The sequence below is a fragment of the Nannobrachium achirus genome (genome assembly GCF_963921795.1).
Source record: "Nannobrachium achirus genome assembly, chromosome: 11".
NCBI classification, from domain to species: domain Eukaryota; kingdom Metazoa; phylum Chordata; class Actinopteri; order Myctophiformes; family Myctophidae; genus Nannobrachium; species Nannobrachium achirus.
The window spans coordinates 9141122-9157283 of NC_137820.1; the positions used below are offsets into that span (position 1 = coordinate 9141122).

At 42.0% G+C, this 16162-nt stretch overlaps 1 protein-coding gene across 1 annotated transcript in view; it reads right to left on the minus strand.

The window, feature by feature from the left end:
• Window positions 1–16162, minus strand: part of lrrk2 (leucine-rich repeat kinase 2) — a gene marked incomplete at its 5' end in the record, with an annotated part of 113487 nt that overhangs the window by 46375 nt on the left and 50950 nt on the right. Inside the window, 10 exons of the mRNA XM_080736640.1 lie at window positions 812–993; window positions 2119–2305; window positions 3439–3532; window positions 4238–4386; window positions 5989–6239; window positions 6656–6867; window positions 9765–9837; window positions 10396–10511; window positions 11487–11681; window positions 13500–13764. Of these exons, the coding sequence (XP_080592766.1) occupies window positions 812–993; window positions 2119–2305; window positions 3439–3532; window positions 4238–4386; window positions 5989–6239; window positions 6656–6867; window positions 9765–9837; window positions 10396–10511; window positions 11487–11681; window positions 13500–13764 (1724 nt within the window). The remainder of the gene's footprint in view (window positions 1–811; window positions 994–2118; window positions 2306–3438; window positions 3533–4237; window positions 4387–5988; window positions 6240–6655; window positions 6868–9764; window positions 9838–10395; window positions 10512–11486; window positions 11682–13499; window positions 13765–16162) is intronic.

Genomic DNA, 16162 nt, shown 5'->3' on the forward strand with positions numbered 1-16162 from the left:
CAAAACATTTAGTTCCAGGGACCACCCAGAAGCAAAATTTGAGTTACAAACGTTCGCTTTGAAAATACATAATCACGACTTTTTCAAAAATAGCAGATCTACAAGCACTCGGTGCCGTGCTGTGAGCTTGTATATCTGCTATTTTTCACTGGTTAAAGCATTCAATAATTCTAGGCCTAAATGGGTCAACTCAATAATGGGCCCTAGTTTGAGGGCATTACATTGGTGTACCCGGACGACAACTACCCTGCGCAATAATAACCCATCAGCTCTGAGGTGTGTTGTTTGTGAAGTATTGCCAGCTCTTTATTGCTGGCAATAAAGAGCTTCTGATTTCTGTGTAGCTGTAGACTGCATGGCTTCTGGGGGAAAGGGGTACTGTATATTAGTGATTCTCAATCTGTTGGTCAGGACCCCCAGAGGGGCCCCCAAATTATGTTGTGGGGTCCTCAGATGTTTATCTAAATGTTAACCAACATACAGTATAAGTGTATACGGGGTATCTGAACATTTCTAAAGTGACAATTTAAGGACTTAAAAGACCTTTTTAGTAGGCTACCTCTGGTCAAACATTGGTCAAATATTAGAGGCAGGAATTGTGAAAATAGCAGATCTACAAGCTCACAACGCCTCGCAACCCGAAGTGTTGTGAGCATGTAGATGTGCCATTTTCACAATGGAATAGATCGAGTCGAACTAAATGTAATGCCAACTCCCCCAGGGTGGGGGTCCCCAGTTCAAAGTTTGCGGTCGCAGCCTGAAAAGGTTGAGAACCACGTTTTTTTTTTTAAGTTTTCCTCCAGATCCTAACCTGACGATGTCTTTGGTCTTGCTGCCGATGTGCTTCAGGTCCAGGTGGAGACGCAGGCCGTCCAGGGGCAGATCCCACAGTCTGGCCAGCTTCCCCATCTCGTCGGGGAAGGCGCGCAGGCCGGCGTTACGGCTGACGTCCAGGGACGTCAGCTCCTGCAGAAGCCCGATCTGAGGAGGGATCTGAAGACAGAGCACGGCACTGAAAGGTGAATGCAGTACTTGCGCACTCTGCTTGCGAAAGTAACTAGAACTGCACTCTGTCGAGTTACCAACTTGCGCCTCATGCACAAGTACAGTAGGCCATGTACAGTATGGCCTACTTGTGCGCCAGCAGAGTGCGCTCACCACTGCCATCACCAGGAATGCTGGTCCCGGGGCGCCCGCAGGCCTAGTAGTCAAGGCGCATACCACATACTAGGCTATGATGCCTGCTGGCGTCGCCGGTTCCATTCCCGATCCGGACGACCTTTGCCACATGTCATTCCCCATCTCTCTCCCCATTTCCTGTCAGTCTACTATCCTATCAAATAAAGGCATAAAAAGCCCAAAAACAAATCTTTAAAAAAAAGGAATGCTGGTCCCTCATTGGCTGTTAATGATGACGTGGCCAGAAAAGCTGGTCCCTGATTGGGCTGAATGCAGTACTTGCACGCTCTGCTGACGCAAGTAATGAGTGAATGATAGCATGTTATGTTAATGAAAACGGACAATAATTAAATAAAATATGAACAGGGCTGTGAATATATATACAAGGTTCCCACACATTTTTACCAATTCATTACCAAAACTTTTCCAAAACTTTTCCAGAATATTTAACCCAATTTCCAGGACTATATAACAATAATTCAGCTCAATAACAAGTCGCTTACTCGTGCCCAAAGCCAGTGGTTTTCAGCCTTTTCAGGCTGTGACCCCCGAAATAATAATATTTTAACTGGGGACCCCCCACCCTGACGAGCACTAAAGAGTTGAGGAATTTTGTATAACACGTTTCTATTGTGAAAATACATGCTCACAACGCCTTGCAACGCGAGGCATTGTGAGCATGTAGATCGGCTATTTTCACAATTTCTGCCTCTAATATTTGACAATTTGGCCAATGTTTAATTTGTCATTTCAGAGGTATTAACAAAATCAATAACCAAAGACAATGCATAGCTATTTTTCTAGGACCTTCCAGGACCCTTGATCAATTCCAAAACTTTTCCAGTACTGAAAAAATGTTTTTCTAATTTCAAAATATTTCCAGGAATGTCATGACCGTGGGAACCCTGTATATATAAGTGTGCAGACATAATGCTGTACCTCAGAGAGCTTGTTGTCACTAAGGTGAAGTTTTTCCAACCTGGCCCATTTGTAGATCGGTCCGCTCAGGTCAAGAGATGTGATCCGGTTCTGACCGAACATCAGTTCTCGCAGGTTGACAGATGCCCATGACACGGGGCCCGGCAAGATGTCAATAGCATTGGTTTTCATGTCTACTGAACGCAAACTGAACAACATAAATAAGCGTTAGGAACGTAGCGATCAATTTGTGTACTGTCAAATGCAGATGGCTGATATGTTTTTATTTTATTTTGGTAAAACATATATGTATAGTAAAATGACCATATAACTTATTAAAGTGTAATGAAGCGCTTGTTTCAAATGTGGTCCTGACAATACATAAAACTGCAAAACATTATGGGGATATGGAAAGGTGGTTTAAGGCCGGATTTACACTGCAGTCAAATCCAGCCCAAATCCGATTTGGTTCTCACATCCGATATTTTGGCCCCGACTTTTCACACTGCATTTGCAAGTGACACAGATCGGATCTGTGCGTTCAGACTGATTTTAACAGTGTCAGCCCAAAGCTGCCCTGCGTCTACATTATCTGCTTTTGTTACCATGGTAACAACGTAGGCGTCATGACGTTAAATCACTGCGTCGACGCTAGTTGATTACGTTCAGGAAATGCGACATAATAGACCATAGTAAACACAAGTTACAATATTGTTTTTCTCTCTTCTTTTCTTTACTCTTCTGTTTCGCTCTTCTCTCTGGTTTTATCTATTTAGCTCACGTGTTTTCACTCTTCTCTCTTGTTTTTCTTATTTGCTCACTGTAATATGCGCTGTAATCAAATAGTAAATACTCGCGCTCTGTAATGACGTCATTACAGTGGAGCTTCGTGCGCTCGGGTCGCGCAGCAAGTGACGTTTGGACAGTTTGATGTGACTTGCATGTGACTTGCGTATAACTCAATGGGGTGGATGTGGTTACTGCTTTCAGACTGAGACAGGTGTCCTCAGATCCGATATGGATCGGATTTGAAACCACCTCTGGATGTGGTTTTTCAAAATCGGATTTCATGTGACCTGCATGTGACCTGTCTGGATTTGGACTATTTAAAAAAAATCGGATTCCACTTTTGATGTGACTCAGATAGATTTCAGTGGCAGTGTAAAGCCGGCCTAAGTGTTATACTACAGTAAGGACTTAAAGAACATTTCAATTCATGGTTACCAAACAGTTTAAAAAAACTCTTGCAATGTAAAGCCCTGCATTCCTATGATATTTACAGAGAACGTAGCCTCAAATTCCTTAGCCAGAATGGCTTTTACAAAACCACCTAATACTTACTTTACTAAATCAAGGACAGCCTGAGGAATGCAACTGAAACTGTTGCTGGCCAATTTCAGTGTCGTCAACTTGGATGGCAGATAGGACAGAGAGCCTGTAAAAGAAAACATTTGGTATTTCTCAGTGGTGTAAAAAAGTACATTTACTTAAATACTGTACTTAAGTACAGTCTTAGGGTATTTGTACTGTACTTTACTTGAGTATTTCCAATTTCCAATACTTTTACTTCTACTCCACTACATCTCGGGTCCAAATAGTGTACTTTTACTCCACTACATTTATTTGAAAACTTTAGTTACTAGTTACTTTGCAGATATAAATTATTATATTATAAAACATACATAAATCACTTTAGCCCTATTTTATACCTTGGCTATTTGAAAATAGCCGATCTACGAGCTTGTAGATCTGCTATTTTCAAACATGTTGTACTATTACTTGTGGTACTTTAAGTACACTTTCATACTTTTACTTAATTATGTATTGAATTCTGGACTTTTACTTGTAACAGAGTACATCTACATTGCAGAATTGATACTTTTACTTAAAGGGGAAGACCACCCATAACTTGTGGGTAGACCACCCGTAACTTTTTTTTCTATTTCCACACAACTCCTCTAAGGTATATTAATGACATATTTCAATATTGAAAATGGGTGGTCTTCCCCTTTAAGAAAAAATATGAGTACTTTATCCACCACTGGTATTTCTTCACATCATGACTATCCCAAACATACATAAGATTGCGGATACATTGGCCGAGCTGTCGAAGTCATTCAAGTACAGCAGCAATCCTTACTGAGTTTGTTCATGGAGGCACTGAAGGTCTCTAGTTTTGGACAGCCAGTCAGAAACTCAGGGGTGATGTTCTCCACACTGTTCTTACTCACGTCAAGCGTCTTCATCTCAGGCAGACAGACAAGAGCACACAGCTCAGTCATTCTATTGCTGAACACAAAAATGCACAAGCAGCGTCACCTTTGGAATTCACTTATTAGCAAACAGAAGAAGCACTGACTTTATAATCATAATTTGCTCCAGAGTAGTTCAGAAAATAGTTCAGATGCAAAAATTGCAAAAACATTAAACTGTTTTAGAAAGTTGAGAAGAAAAAGTGCCACAGTGTGAACTGGCAGAACACCTTGACAACATTAACCCATTTAGAACGGGTACACATTATGGTGTATTATTATTTTATGCTTTAACTAAAAATAGCAGATATACAAGCTCACAGCGCGGCACCGAGTGCCGCGCTGCGAGCTTGTGGATCTGCTATTTTTGAAAAATCGTGAAAATTCGAATTTTGACCCAATTCTATAAGTGTCTTTTGAAACCTTCTAAGGTTTTTTGAAAAACCTATGTTTCTATAGGTCAGCAATCTGGCCAGCCATCGTCAAAGAAAAGGTCCTTTTCACTTAACTGGAGCTCAGTTAGTCTGTTCTTGAGAGACTACTAGCTCAAACTTTTTCATGTGAAGGACCCCCAAACTGATTATGTATTTGGCCACGGACCGTCGGACCCCCATCTCAAAATATGTAGTTCCAGGGACCACCCAGAAGCAAAATTTGAGTTACAAATGTTTGCTTTAAAAATACATATATTCAAAGATTTGCACACATTTTCACAACTTTTACAAAAATAGCAGATCTACAAGCTCGCAGCGCGGCACTCGGTGCCGCGCTGCGAGCTTGTATATCTGCTATTTTTCTATAGTCTTATCACAAATCTTAATCTAATCTAAAGCCCATGATACACATAGCAATTTTTTCATCAATATCTACCATCAATATCAACCAGAGGCGTCAATTAGGTATGACTAGGCAGTTGCCATACCTTGGCTAGGTATGCAAGGTATGGCAACATGGCTGGCGTCTTGCACTCGTGAAGGCAAAAAAAGATGAATCCAATGACGCTGCCAATGGCCATAAACAATTGACTCCTCTGGTCATTGCTGGTTGATATTGATGAAAACATTGCTACGTTTATCAGGGGCTTAATCTGGGCTAGCGTTGACAGTCAATAAAAATAAAATTGAGTACCTGAGACGAATAATAGTATAAATCCATATTTGAATTTTTTTGAATATAATATATTTTTGGATTTACCAGACTGTAAACCACAAACTAGTAATTTCTAATCTGTTAAATTGTTAATGCAATCCCTCCTCATTTTGTTTAATTGTCAGTTTTAATGTAATCTGCTCTCTTTGTCTGCTGAATATTGCTTGTACGGACTTAGACTGTTGTTCCACAAACTGCTGGAGATATACTGTTTTTCCAAGTATTATGTCTTATAATTCCTAATATATATGAGTTAAGTAAAAAAATCTAATTCAACAACATCAGAGGGGAGTACATTAAGAATTTAAGAGATTAAAAACTTCTAGTTTGTGGTTTACAGTCTGGTAAATAAAAAAACATCTTTATCCAAAATGTTTAAATAAGGATTTAGACTGTTATTCGTCTCAGGTACTCTTGTCAAGGAAAAAAATGAGTGCAATTTTATTCACTTGCTCTAACATGAAATTAACTACATTTCCCAGCATCCTACCCTTCCATGGACAGCTCCTCCAGTCCATTCATGGCCTGGCCCAGCTGGTGTGGGAAGGTGGTGATCTGGTTGAAGGACAGGTTGATCTGTCGTAGTGACGGACAGGAGACGGTGGGCTCCAGGGTCAGCAGAGGGCCCACGGAGTTGCGGGAGACATTGAGCGTGCTCAGTGACGGCAGAGACAGCAGCTCCGCTGGTAGAGACTGGAGATGGTTGCCTTGGAGATCCAGCCGAGTCAGACTCTTAAAGCTCTGATGGAATAAATATACAGACGGATGACTGTGAAACTATATAGGGTAATCGATAAAGTGCAGTGATTTAATATTCCTAAAATCAAAACATGTTTTTAAGTGTGTTTAAATCTTTCATTCACTTTATTGATGCACTGACACATCACATCACATCAAAAATATTCAAAGACTTGCACAAATGTTCTTGCACAGATTTGTCAAAAATAGCAGATCTACAAGCTCGCAGCGCGGGCTTGTAGATCTGCTATTTTTCAATGGTTAAAGCATAAAATAATTGTTAAAGTGGTTCAAAACTAAAGTGACACAGATTCGCGTTTTACCAGTCTAAATGGCTTAAACGTATTTCCTGTGTATGAGAGGTTTCTTATAATGTGAGCGAGAGCTAGAAGAAGACAGACAGGTCAACCTAACAGTACCTGACACAGCGCTGAGGGGAAGTCCAGCAGGTTGTTGTGGCTCAGGTCCAAGCGGAACAAGTGCTCCAGGTTCTGCTGGACGGAGCCCTCGTCCATCAAACAGCTCAGAGTGTCCAGCTCGTTCCCTGATAGGTCCAGCAGACGTATCCTCTCCCTGTCCGCGGTCCAGGAGGTGGAGATCTCCCCAGAGCCCAGGACTGGGGAGTAAATACCTGAGCGGAGGAACATGCAGTAGTACATGCCATTGATTGGATGCAAATAAATGTACATGTTGAAAAAATCACACCTGTGAAGAAAATACTGTTGAAGAAGCGGTGTGGGTTCGAGTAGCACGCTTAAAGGAGTAGTTCACCCCCAAAATGACTTTTTTTCTATTGATTAGTCAAGCCATGGAGAGTAGAGTTCAATAATATTTTTAGTTTTTTGTTGCATTCCTAAGACAACAATGTGATAACAATAAATGTACCCCCATTCGTTCCGGATGGGGACCCGTTTCGAAACGGGTCCCCATCCGGAATCAATGGGGGTAAATTTACTCGAATCAAATTTTTGTCTTGGGAATGTGACAAAAACCAAAAAATATTATTGAACTCTACTCTCCATGGCTTGACTAATCAATAGAAAAAAAGTCATTTTGGGGGTGAACTACTCCTTTAAGTACAGTATGATGAGGATGATGTATAGATTAGACCCTCCAGAAAAACACTGGCAAAAATCCTTGATTATGCAGAATAAAATCCTTGATTATGTGGGCAAAAAATCCTTGATTTTGCGATGAAATATGCAGGTTTTTATCTAATTTTATGCAAAATGAAATTGTGGAAAGTTGCGGAATATGCGTTAAGTTGCGAAATATGTGATATGCAAAATATGCAGAAAGTTGTGAAATATGCGAAAAGTTGTAAATTACGTGAAATATGCTGATATGCAGCCTTTTGGAAAACATGAGACCCCCGCACAATCTGCACCATTTGGCTGATTATTCGGGTAATTCTGCAATCGCATAATCACATTTTACTGGACCACATGATGTCACATCATTACATTGTCCAATCAGAAAAGTGACATACGGATAGGGACGTACATATACACATGGACAGTGTATCAAATCGTCGTTGTCGGGTGGAAACCTTGTATGTCCAAAACCGTTTGTTTTGTATTTATCATTTTTAAAATGATTTAAACTAGTGAAAACAGCCGATCTACTGCCGATCTACTGATCAGCTGTTTTCACTACTTTTGTGCGATGGCCTTGATGATGAGGCAGTGCTTCACTTTGCGAAACAAACAATTTACAAATTTGAAACTTGGAGATACAAGGTTTCCGCCCGACAGTGACAAAATACTTATTTTACTCACATGGACATACACACAAAGTCACGTATTGGAGTGGCTAGCACCACTGTAAAAATATAAACTCTCTGGAAAATGGCTGCAAATTTAAATTCACCTCAGATTCAGAAAACATGACATCCACAAAGCTTTTCCAGTGATCTATATTTATCTACTGTATGCATGTAGTTATTGTATAGTTTCCCTGCTTATTTTATGAGTGGATAGCAATGATCAATACATTACAGCTAATTACTGAAAAGAATTGGGTACCAGCATCTTTGCAGACCATATCTAAACTGTAAACTGTATGTAGGATTGGGACGATATGAACATTTCATATCACGAGTATTGTGAAGAAATTATCACGATAATCAAAATATCCCCAGGCAGAACATTTGCCAAAAGCTCACAACCTGTCGAGTTGCGACGCGTTGTGAGCTTGTAGATCAGCTGGTAGAGAGTGAAAAAAAGACTGTATCAAGTATGTATATTATAAGTACGTTTTACCAATTATAGAGGGTTTAAGTGGTACTGGATATGCAGCTCGGCAAATAAAAGGTGAATTGATCCCAGTGCATGACGGAGGACGATTTCACGATACAATAAATCTCCATGATACGATTATCGTGAGGGTTTTTTATCACGATAAACAATAACATCGATCTAAATAAAAAGTATAATATAATATATATCGATTATCATCTGTCAAGGAAATGTAATATGATGTGAATATTAAAATTAACTCAAATGTATTTTACTGATTATAGTTTTGAGAGCTACATTTGCTGTGGGGATCTGCATAAAAACCTCAGTAGATTTACAATGTTAATGAAGTCCATTGAAACAGGGTGTCGGTAAAATCTCTTTCTACCACTTTTTCTAGTCACATGATCAAATACTGGATTCTGATTGGTTTAAAACAGTGGTAAATGAGGCAACTCCAGTGACTTGCTCAAAGTTCTCGGATGCGTTGTCATGCTAATGAGGCACATTTCCGAGATCAATGCGCAACACAACGCATCCGGGGACTTTCAGAGTCGGAACACCTTTCCCCAACCATGGTCGCGGGCGTCCTATGTTTACTAGCGAACGTACTATCGGCTCCAATTTATTCCATTGGATCCAGCCTGGCGGCTCGTGGCACAACCCTGAAACCAGGGCCGTAGCGCGTCTAATCGGCGCTCTAGGCGAGCTCTCTCGAATGCGCCCCCCCACTACCGCGCGCGCGCTTCTTTGCGGGTTTTGCCGTGAATTTAGTCGGTTTTGGGCCGGTTTTGGGATGGTTTGGGTCCACTCCCTCCATTTCGGCGCACCCTCTAGGATGGCGCTCTAGGCGACCGCCTATACCGCCTATAGCTACGGCCCTGCCTGAAACAGTGGTAAATCAGCCAAGAACCCACGACCTTGAATGGTAAATGGCTTACTTCCTACCTCTCAGTAAGACACCAACACCTTTTGTATCTGGGTGGGGGTTTAACATAACCCTTTGATTCTATCTGGTCATGTGATCACCTTACCCCACCTCTCACCTGTGAGTGTATAAATGCTTTGCGTTGGCAGAGTTCTGGGAACCAGTTTGATGTTGGCCCCATTGTGGCAACATACTGGTTTCACTATATCCGGATATTTTGAATGTCAATTATACTTCAAGAATCTGAGTCGTTGTCTGTCTCATTGTTGTTTGCAATGTCTAATCCATATTCCTCCAGAAATTGCATTCACACGTCCCATCCCTAACTGTATGTCAAACGTTGTATACACTACAGTATAGTACCTTTTTGATTAGGGCCAGTCCTGCCATGTCTCCTCTGTAGAGGCTCATTATGTTCCATATCATTTTGGCCACTCTGGAATTAAGAAAGACAAAGTAGACGATGAGAAAGAGCGACCGCAGAACCTTCAAAACCCCAAAACAGGGAACACACAACATTAGGGCATTAACGAAAAGGTCGAAAAGTCGACTTCATTATACAAGTCGACTCCCACCAGAGAAAGTCGAAAGTCGAAGTAAAAAATAAATAAAAAACGTTCTATTGTGAAAATAGCAGATCTACATGCTCACAACGCCTCACGATGTGAGGCGTTGTGAGCATGCAGATCGGCTATTTTCACAATTCCTGCCTCTATATTTGACAATTTGGACAATGTTTAGAATGTGAAGATACCCTCTATACACTTAAACTTTATGTTGGTTTGTTTACAGTTGAGTGAGAAAACAATGGTTCACATTAAGTTAATCATCTGGGGACCCCCCAAAATAATTGTGGGGTCGTGTGTGATGTGATGACGTCAAAACGATAAAGTCGACTTCAACTCTTTTTACCGACTTTTTACAGAGTCGAGTCGACTTGCAACAATCACAAGTCGTTAATGCCCTACACCACATGGCGGATGGAGGGCCACACCTCTGCGCTAGCGTGCCTGCGACGTCCTTGCCTCCTCTTGTACGACCCTGCCCTCAGCTCCTCCGTGGAATTGTTAAGGGCCATGGGAGACAACGTGAGTGACAGAGAGTCACTTCCTACAAGAGTAAAAGCACATAAAGTTAGAGCTGCAATCAATAACTTTGTTTTGTTGAATACAAACGTATTTTGAAGCTGATATGACGCACAAAAACAAGGTAAATCTGTTTGGCGAATATTGTTGACGACGTCACGCCTCGCCACCGCAAATCTTTGGGTATCCCAAGATTCGATTCAGAATCGATTCTTGGTAGTCACGATTCCCGATTTTTTCCCCCGATTCTTTCAAATCCAAACGATTCGAGTTCAGAAACGATTATTTTCAGATTTAAAAACGATTCTCGTTTCAAAACTATTCTCGTTTCAATTCATATATCAGGATCTACTCCAGTCTGTAGCATGAAAGCAGAGTACATTTACGTAGCTTTTATAATTGTAATTGTAGGTTTTATCAACTTCATGCTTGCACACATTCTTTTAACTTTTACAAACACAACATAATTTCTAATAAATTATCGTAATAAAAAAATCATAAAAAAAAACATAAAATAAAAATCTAAAATCAAAAACATCGATTTTTGGAAAATGAGAATAGATTCTGAATCTTACCATGTTTTAAACACGATTCGAATTCAAATCGATTTTTTCCTGCACCCCTAGCCCCTACTGTACTCTCTGTCTGTCGCCTCGAGAGCTCTCATGAGTCACTCATGAGTGCATGAGTGACTTCTCCACCAACACAACATGTGTGTGTGTGTGTGTGTGTGTGGTTGTGACAGAAAATAGACAGTTTACAAGCTTGTAGATCGTCTATTTTGTGCACGGTCCTGTAAGATGGACGAAGAATGCTATGCAGTCACTCGCTCCGTTTTCAGAGCGTTTGTACAAAGACCACGTGACCTACTGTAGCATAATTTTAAACTTTGTTGCGTGTCATAATAGCTTTAACCAATCTGTGTGGTAGAGTATGTTGATGCAATATAACTATTTGCTGTGTTGTTAGTATATTTTTATATACATCTCTGATGGCTCACCATCACTCTCCGGGTCATCGTTTAGGAACAGGCCATCGTCCAGAGACACGACACTGAAGCTGAAGCTGGAGTCGTCGCTCTCGTCCGACATGTAGCCAGAGGTCAGGCAGGGGTCACCCAGGGACCTGAGAGGACCTGCTGTGCTTTTTGACCTCTGGAGGGACTGCACGTAATGAGCCAGCCGTGTCCCTTTACCTGAGAACACAAAAATAAAAACAGTGCAGTAGGGCTTTCACATCTAGTATTTTTTACAGATCGGCTAGTCGAAGCCACTGGTAGTCGACTAGTCGTTAACATATTATGTCATAATAAAGAGCGCTGTGGCACGGCTTTTCACAGCAGCCAAGTTACCATGACAACATATACCCACAAAACCCACATGTGCCTCGTTACGTGTGCAACATACGTGTGCAACATAACAAGACCAGCATAGCTGCTACAGTAATAAGTCATGGAAACCCATGAAAAAATCTGCCGTGTCTCTCGTTAAACAAAGTCCACAATATTCCATCTGCCTGTCGGCTAGGCTAGGCTTTAGGCTAGCTCGCTAGTCACTACACAAACAAACCACGTCTTTTAATTACTTCTAATCAAACGAACATCGGGCAGTCTGTTGTGAACTAAGGCTATGTCTTCATTCTTCACTTGCTGCTTTGTTCGCGCTACCATTTTAAACTGAAACTATTCTGTACTGTAGCGTAGCGTAGTCTCCGTAGTGGACAAGCTGCGGTGTGCAGCAATGACACTGGATGAACTTTGGGTGAACTCTGAGATTAACCCCCGCCGGTGAGGGAGATGCTGCTGGATGCCCTGTGGGTGACTGGATCATTATATTCCGTTTATAATGGTTGTTAAAAATACAACTATAACTAAATTGAATTGAAATTAGCTTGCTAGGCCTACATAATGTCGACCAGTACCTACAAGATCGACTAGTGGTTTTACTAGTCGACTAGTCGAATAGTCGACTAGTCGGTGAAAGCCCTACAGTGCAGCACATAGACCGAGAAGGATTCATGTGTTAAGGATAATTCATTTCGCGCACAACACTTCGTACAACGAAGTATACTATCTATCAAGCTCAAAACAAGTTGTCTCGTCACAAACGTTGCTCTGAATTATGCTTTACACCAGGGGACTTCAACGTTTTCAAGCCAAGGACGGACCCCTTAGTTGAGCGAGAGATGAACCTTTTCAGAGATTCCATATAGTTTCATTGTTTGACAGCACGATCATCAGCGTATTTTGGATTCATGTCAATTTGTGTTTTCAGATATTTAACCACTGGAACCGTCAATACTTAATAAACTTGACCTTTCACTCTGTACTTCGTCTGCTCTTTTTACCCTCTACACCAAACCTCTATGCCAAAAATAGCCAGGAGAAGAAGACCATGTAGGTCGAAACATGTTGGTTTTAAATAAATAAACTTTGTTTTAACTTTAAGTTCCTCTCCTCCTGACTCTGAGTGCTCGGATCCCCTCGTCCTTTTTTAACAGTGTTTTCCCACTGATCCTGGCAGCACCACTTACTTTTTTAAAACGTTTTTTTTAGGGCTGGGATGCGATTAAAAATTTGAATCTAATTAATTACAGGCTCTGTGATTAATTAATCGCAATTAATTGCATTTTAATCGCACGTCGATATTTGACCTGAGAAGCATTTTTTTCAAGTAAAACACATTTTGTTGTACGAGTGAATCAACAAGTGAGTTTTTTAAATCTAAAATTCGCATCCACTGGTCCAAGCAAAGCGCTCTGATCGGCTACTTCTCCCTTTGCGTTTGTTGTCTCTTCTTGGTTGGTGCATCGCTATGATCGGTATGCCCGAAACTGAAGGTTCTGTGGTGCAAAAACTAAGTGCGATTAAAATGCGTTAATTTTTTTAATCGCGTTAATTTTCTGTAATTAATTAATCGCAATTAATCAGTTAAAGTCCCAGCCTTAGTTTTTTTATCTCCATTGAGCACCCGGTTGTTCTCTGTTTTTTTATATATAGGGTTATTGTCCTTACTGTTGTTGGTTCGGAAACTGTGGGATCTTCCTCTGTCGGCCAGCAGGGGTCCCAGCCAGGAGGCGTCCAGGTGGCCGAGGCGAAAGCCCCCCAGGCAGAGGGCGTAGTTGTTGAGGTCCAGGCCCAGACGGCCCAGCAGCTGGATGACGGCGGGCCCGTCGCCTCGCTTGACGCTCACCGCCAGCGCGCTGCGAAGGTGCTGCTCGTGGACCCCCTTGCTGAGTAACAGCTCCACCAGCTCTAGTGGTCCTCCCTTCTCACACACCTGACAAAGCACACCGGTGAGAAGATTCAATGATCACTATAACCACCTTCCTCCTCTTCGTTGCAGAGTAAGGGTCGTTTCATACCGTTATAAGGAGCCTAACTAATTTCGGTTCGGGAGGACGCCCCGACCCGAAATTATTTAGGTTCGGGGGGAGTTCATCCATACTTTCTTAACGGCTAGTGCCCAAGTCGCTTGTAAATATTGGAGGTCCGTGGCATGACGACGTTTGTGGCCGATGAATGAGTGTTGCAGGGCGGATATACATATCTGACTTGCCCTCGCGCTGCACACTGAATGACTGGAGGTCCAGTGAGTAGCAGCTCCAGCAGGCAGCAGCACCAGCGGGGTCTCTTCTCTCTCTCTCATTCACACTCACAAACGCTCGGCTCGAGCTCTGTCAAAAACATTTAATCTACAAGCTGACATTATAGACGTGCCGCCTCCCTTGCTGCATGCATGTCATCACGCAGTCACACAACTCGTCGTGGAAAAAAAAACATATCAACACGGAACACTAGCAATTAGCAAAGTTGTGTTTAAGCTCTTCTTTTCTCTTTAAAACGGTCGGCGACGCGTTAGCAGCGATACACGCAGCAAAGGCGTGTGTGTGTGTGTGTGTGTGTGTGTGTGTGTGTGTGTGTCGCGCGCGCCTCCCAGTCCACCACTCTTCGTCTCCAGTATCCGCTCTCTGATGCCCAATACACGGCCACACAAGCATTTGGAAGTCGGTGTGTCTCCCACACAAACGACGGCTGTTTCCTTGGATTCACAGCCGAGAATATGAACGTGAAGCCGGGATGAATGAATGAGAAGACACCGCTGAGTACCGAAATTAAGTCGGGAGGTCACAACATTTCGTCAGCACCGTAGAGCCGAATTTAGTCGGTTGACGCCCCCCCGAACCGGGGGATGCGAACCATATTTGGGTTCGCCTACTGCCGAACCGAAATTAGTTAGGCTCCTTATAACGGTATGGATCGACCCTAATCCTTAACTTGTTCTATATTAAAATAAGTAAGGAGTCCGTGCTGGAGAACTGGTGATTTAATAACAAAATATATTCCAAGTAAACACGTGAACAGCCAGGGTTCTATCTTCTGTATCACTCGTAAACAAATAATATATATCACCGCTTGTAAGAATGCGTGGCCACACTCTTCTCTACCTGAACAAGAAGTACGGTGTTGCACCAAGCATATCCCATAATACCCCTCTGCAGCCCGCCAACTACTTCAAGGCATACTAAAAGACTCATACCCCTGGCCCTGTGTACAGTATACAGTATATAGTATAGGGTTACATCACTTTTTATATTTGTAGGTGTTCAGCCAAAACTCTTAACTCTTTTGCTGCCGAATGAACGCTTTTTCGCTGTTTCTTTTTTCACGCGGCATACCGAGCGTTCGTTCTTTCCCCGGCAATTAAAGCCTATCTGAGCAGATGAGGGGTGGCGCGGGTGTCTGCAGTAGCAGCAGCTCCAGTAACGCTACTCTCAAATCTTGAACACAGATAAACAATAATGGCGGCGGGATCACTTTTCTGGTCATTTTCTATGCCTGGATCTAGTTTCTCCATTTCTATGCTCTACAACTGGTGCAAACCGAGGGACAAACTTCAGCCTCGTTCATTGGAACGGCAGCGCGCGGTCGACTGTTTCCTTTTTCACAACTCGATGAGCGATACGCATGTCTTTTACAAAAGATTGCGGTTGGAATTTGGTAATAATGGATGGATATTTTTCTATAACATCGCAAAGATAAGCTACTTTGATGGCCGTGAGCAGACTTTAAACAATCTAAATGGCAGTAAAAGAGTTAGCATGCATTTTTCATCTTTGAAACAATGGTATAATTGGTACAGGTACTATAGTCTCTATGCACAGAAGCCATTTTCGCTAGAAGTTGGATGGTCTTCTCACTTCCTTCAGAGGTGTTACCAATAATACTAATGAAGGCTCTGTTCCATTCTGCTCAAACAGTCAGGGTGCTGATATTGTGCATGTTGGCTCACTGGAAACACTCTGTTACACCAGGGGGTCTCAAAGTGTGGCCCAGGGACCCTTGTGCTTCCTTGGGGGTTTCAAATGACCCCTTAAAAGGTGTTACTCTGAGAGTGTTCAAATGGAACCAAATGCAGGCGTAAAAGGTTTGAGAACCACTGTGCAACATGAAATGGAACAGAGCCTTCATTAGTATATCATTGTTAACACCTTTGAAGGAAGTGAGAAGACCATCCAACTTCTCTCCAAAATGGCTGCTGTGCATAGGGCCTATTGACTCCATACCAGTTCAGAAACATATTATAATAGATATATTTTGATGACCATTTGTATAAGATGTGTCAAGGGATACAAAACAACAACAACAATGGACACATTCAAAATGAAAATAGCATA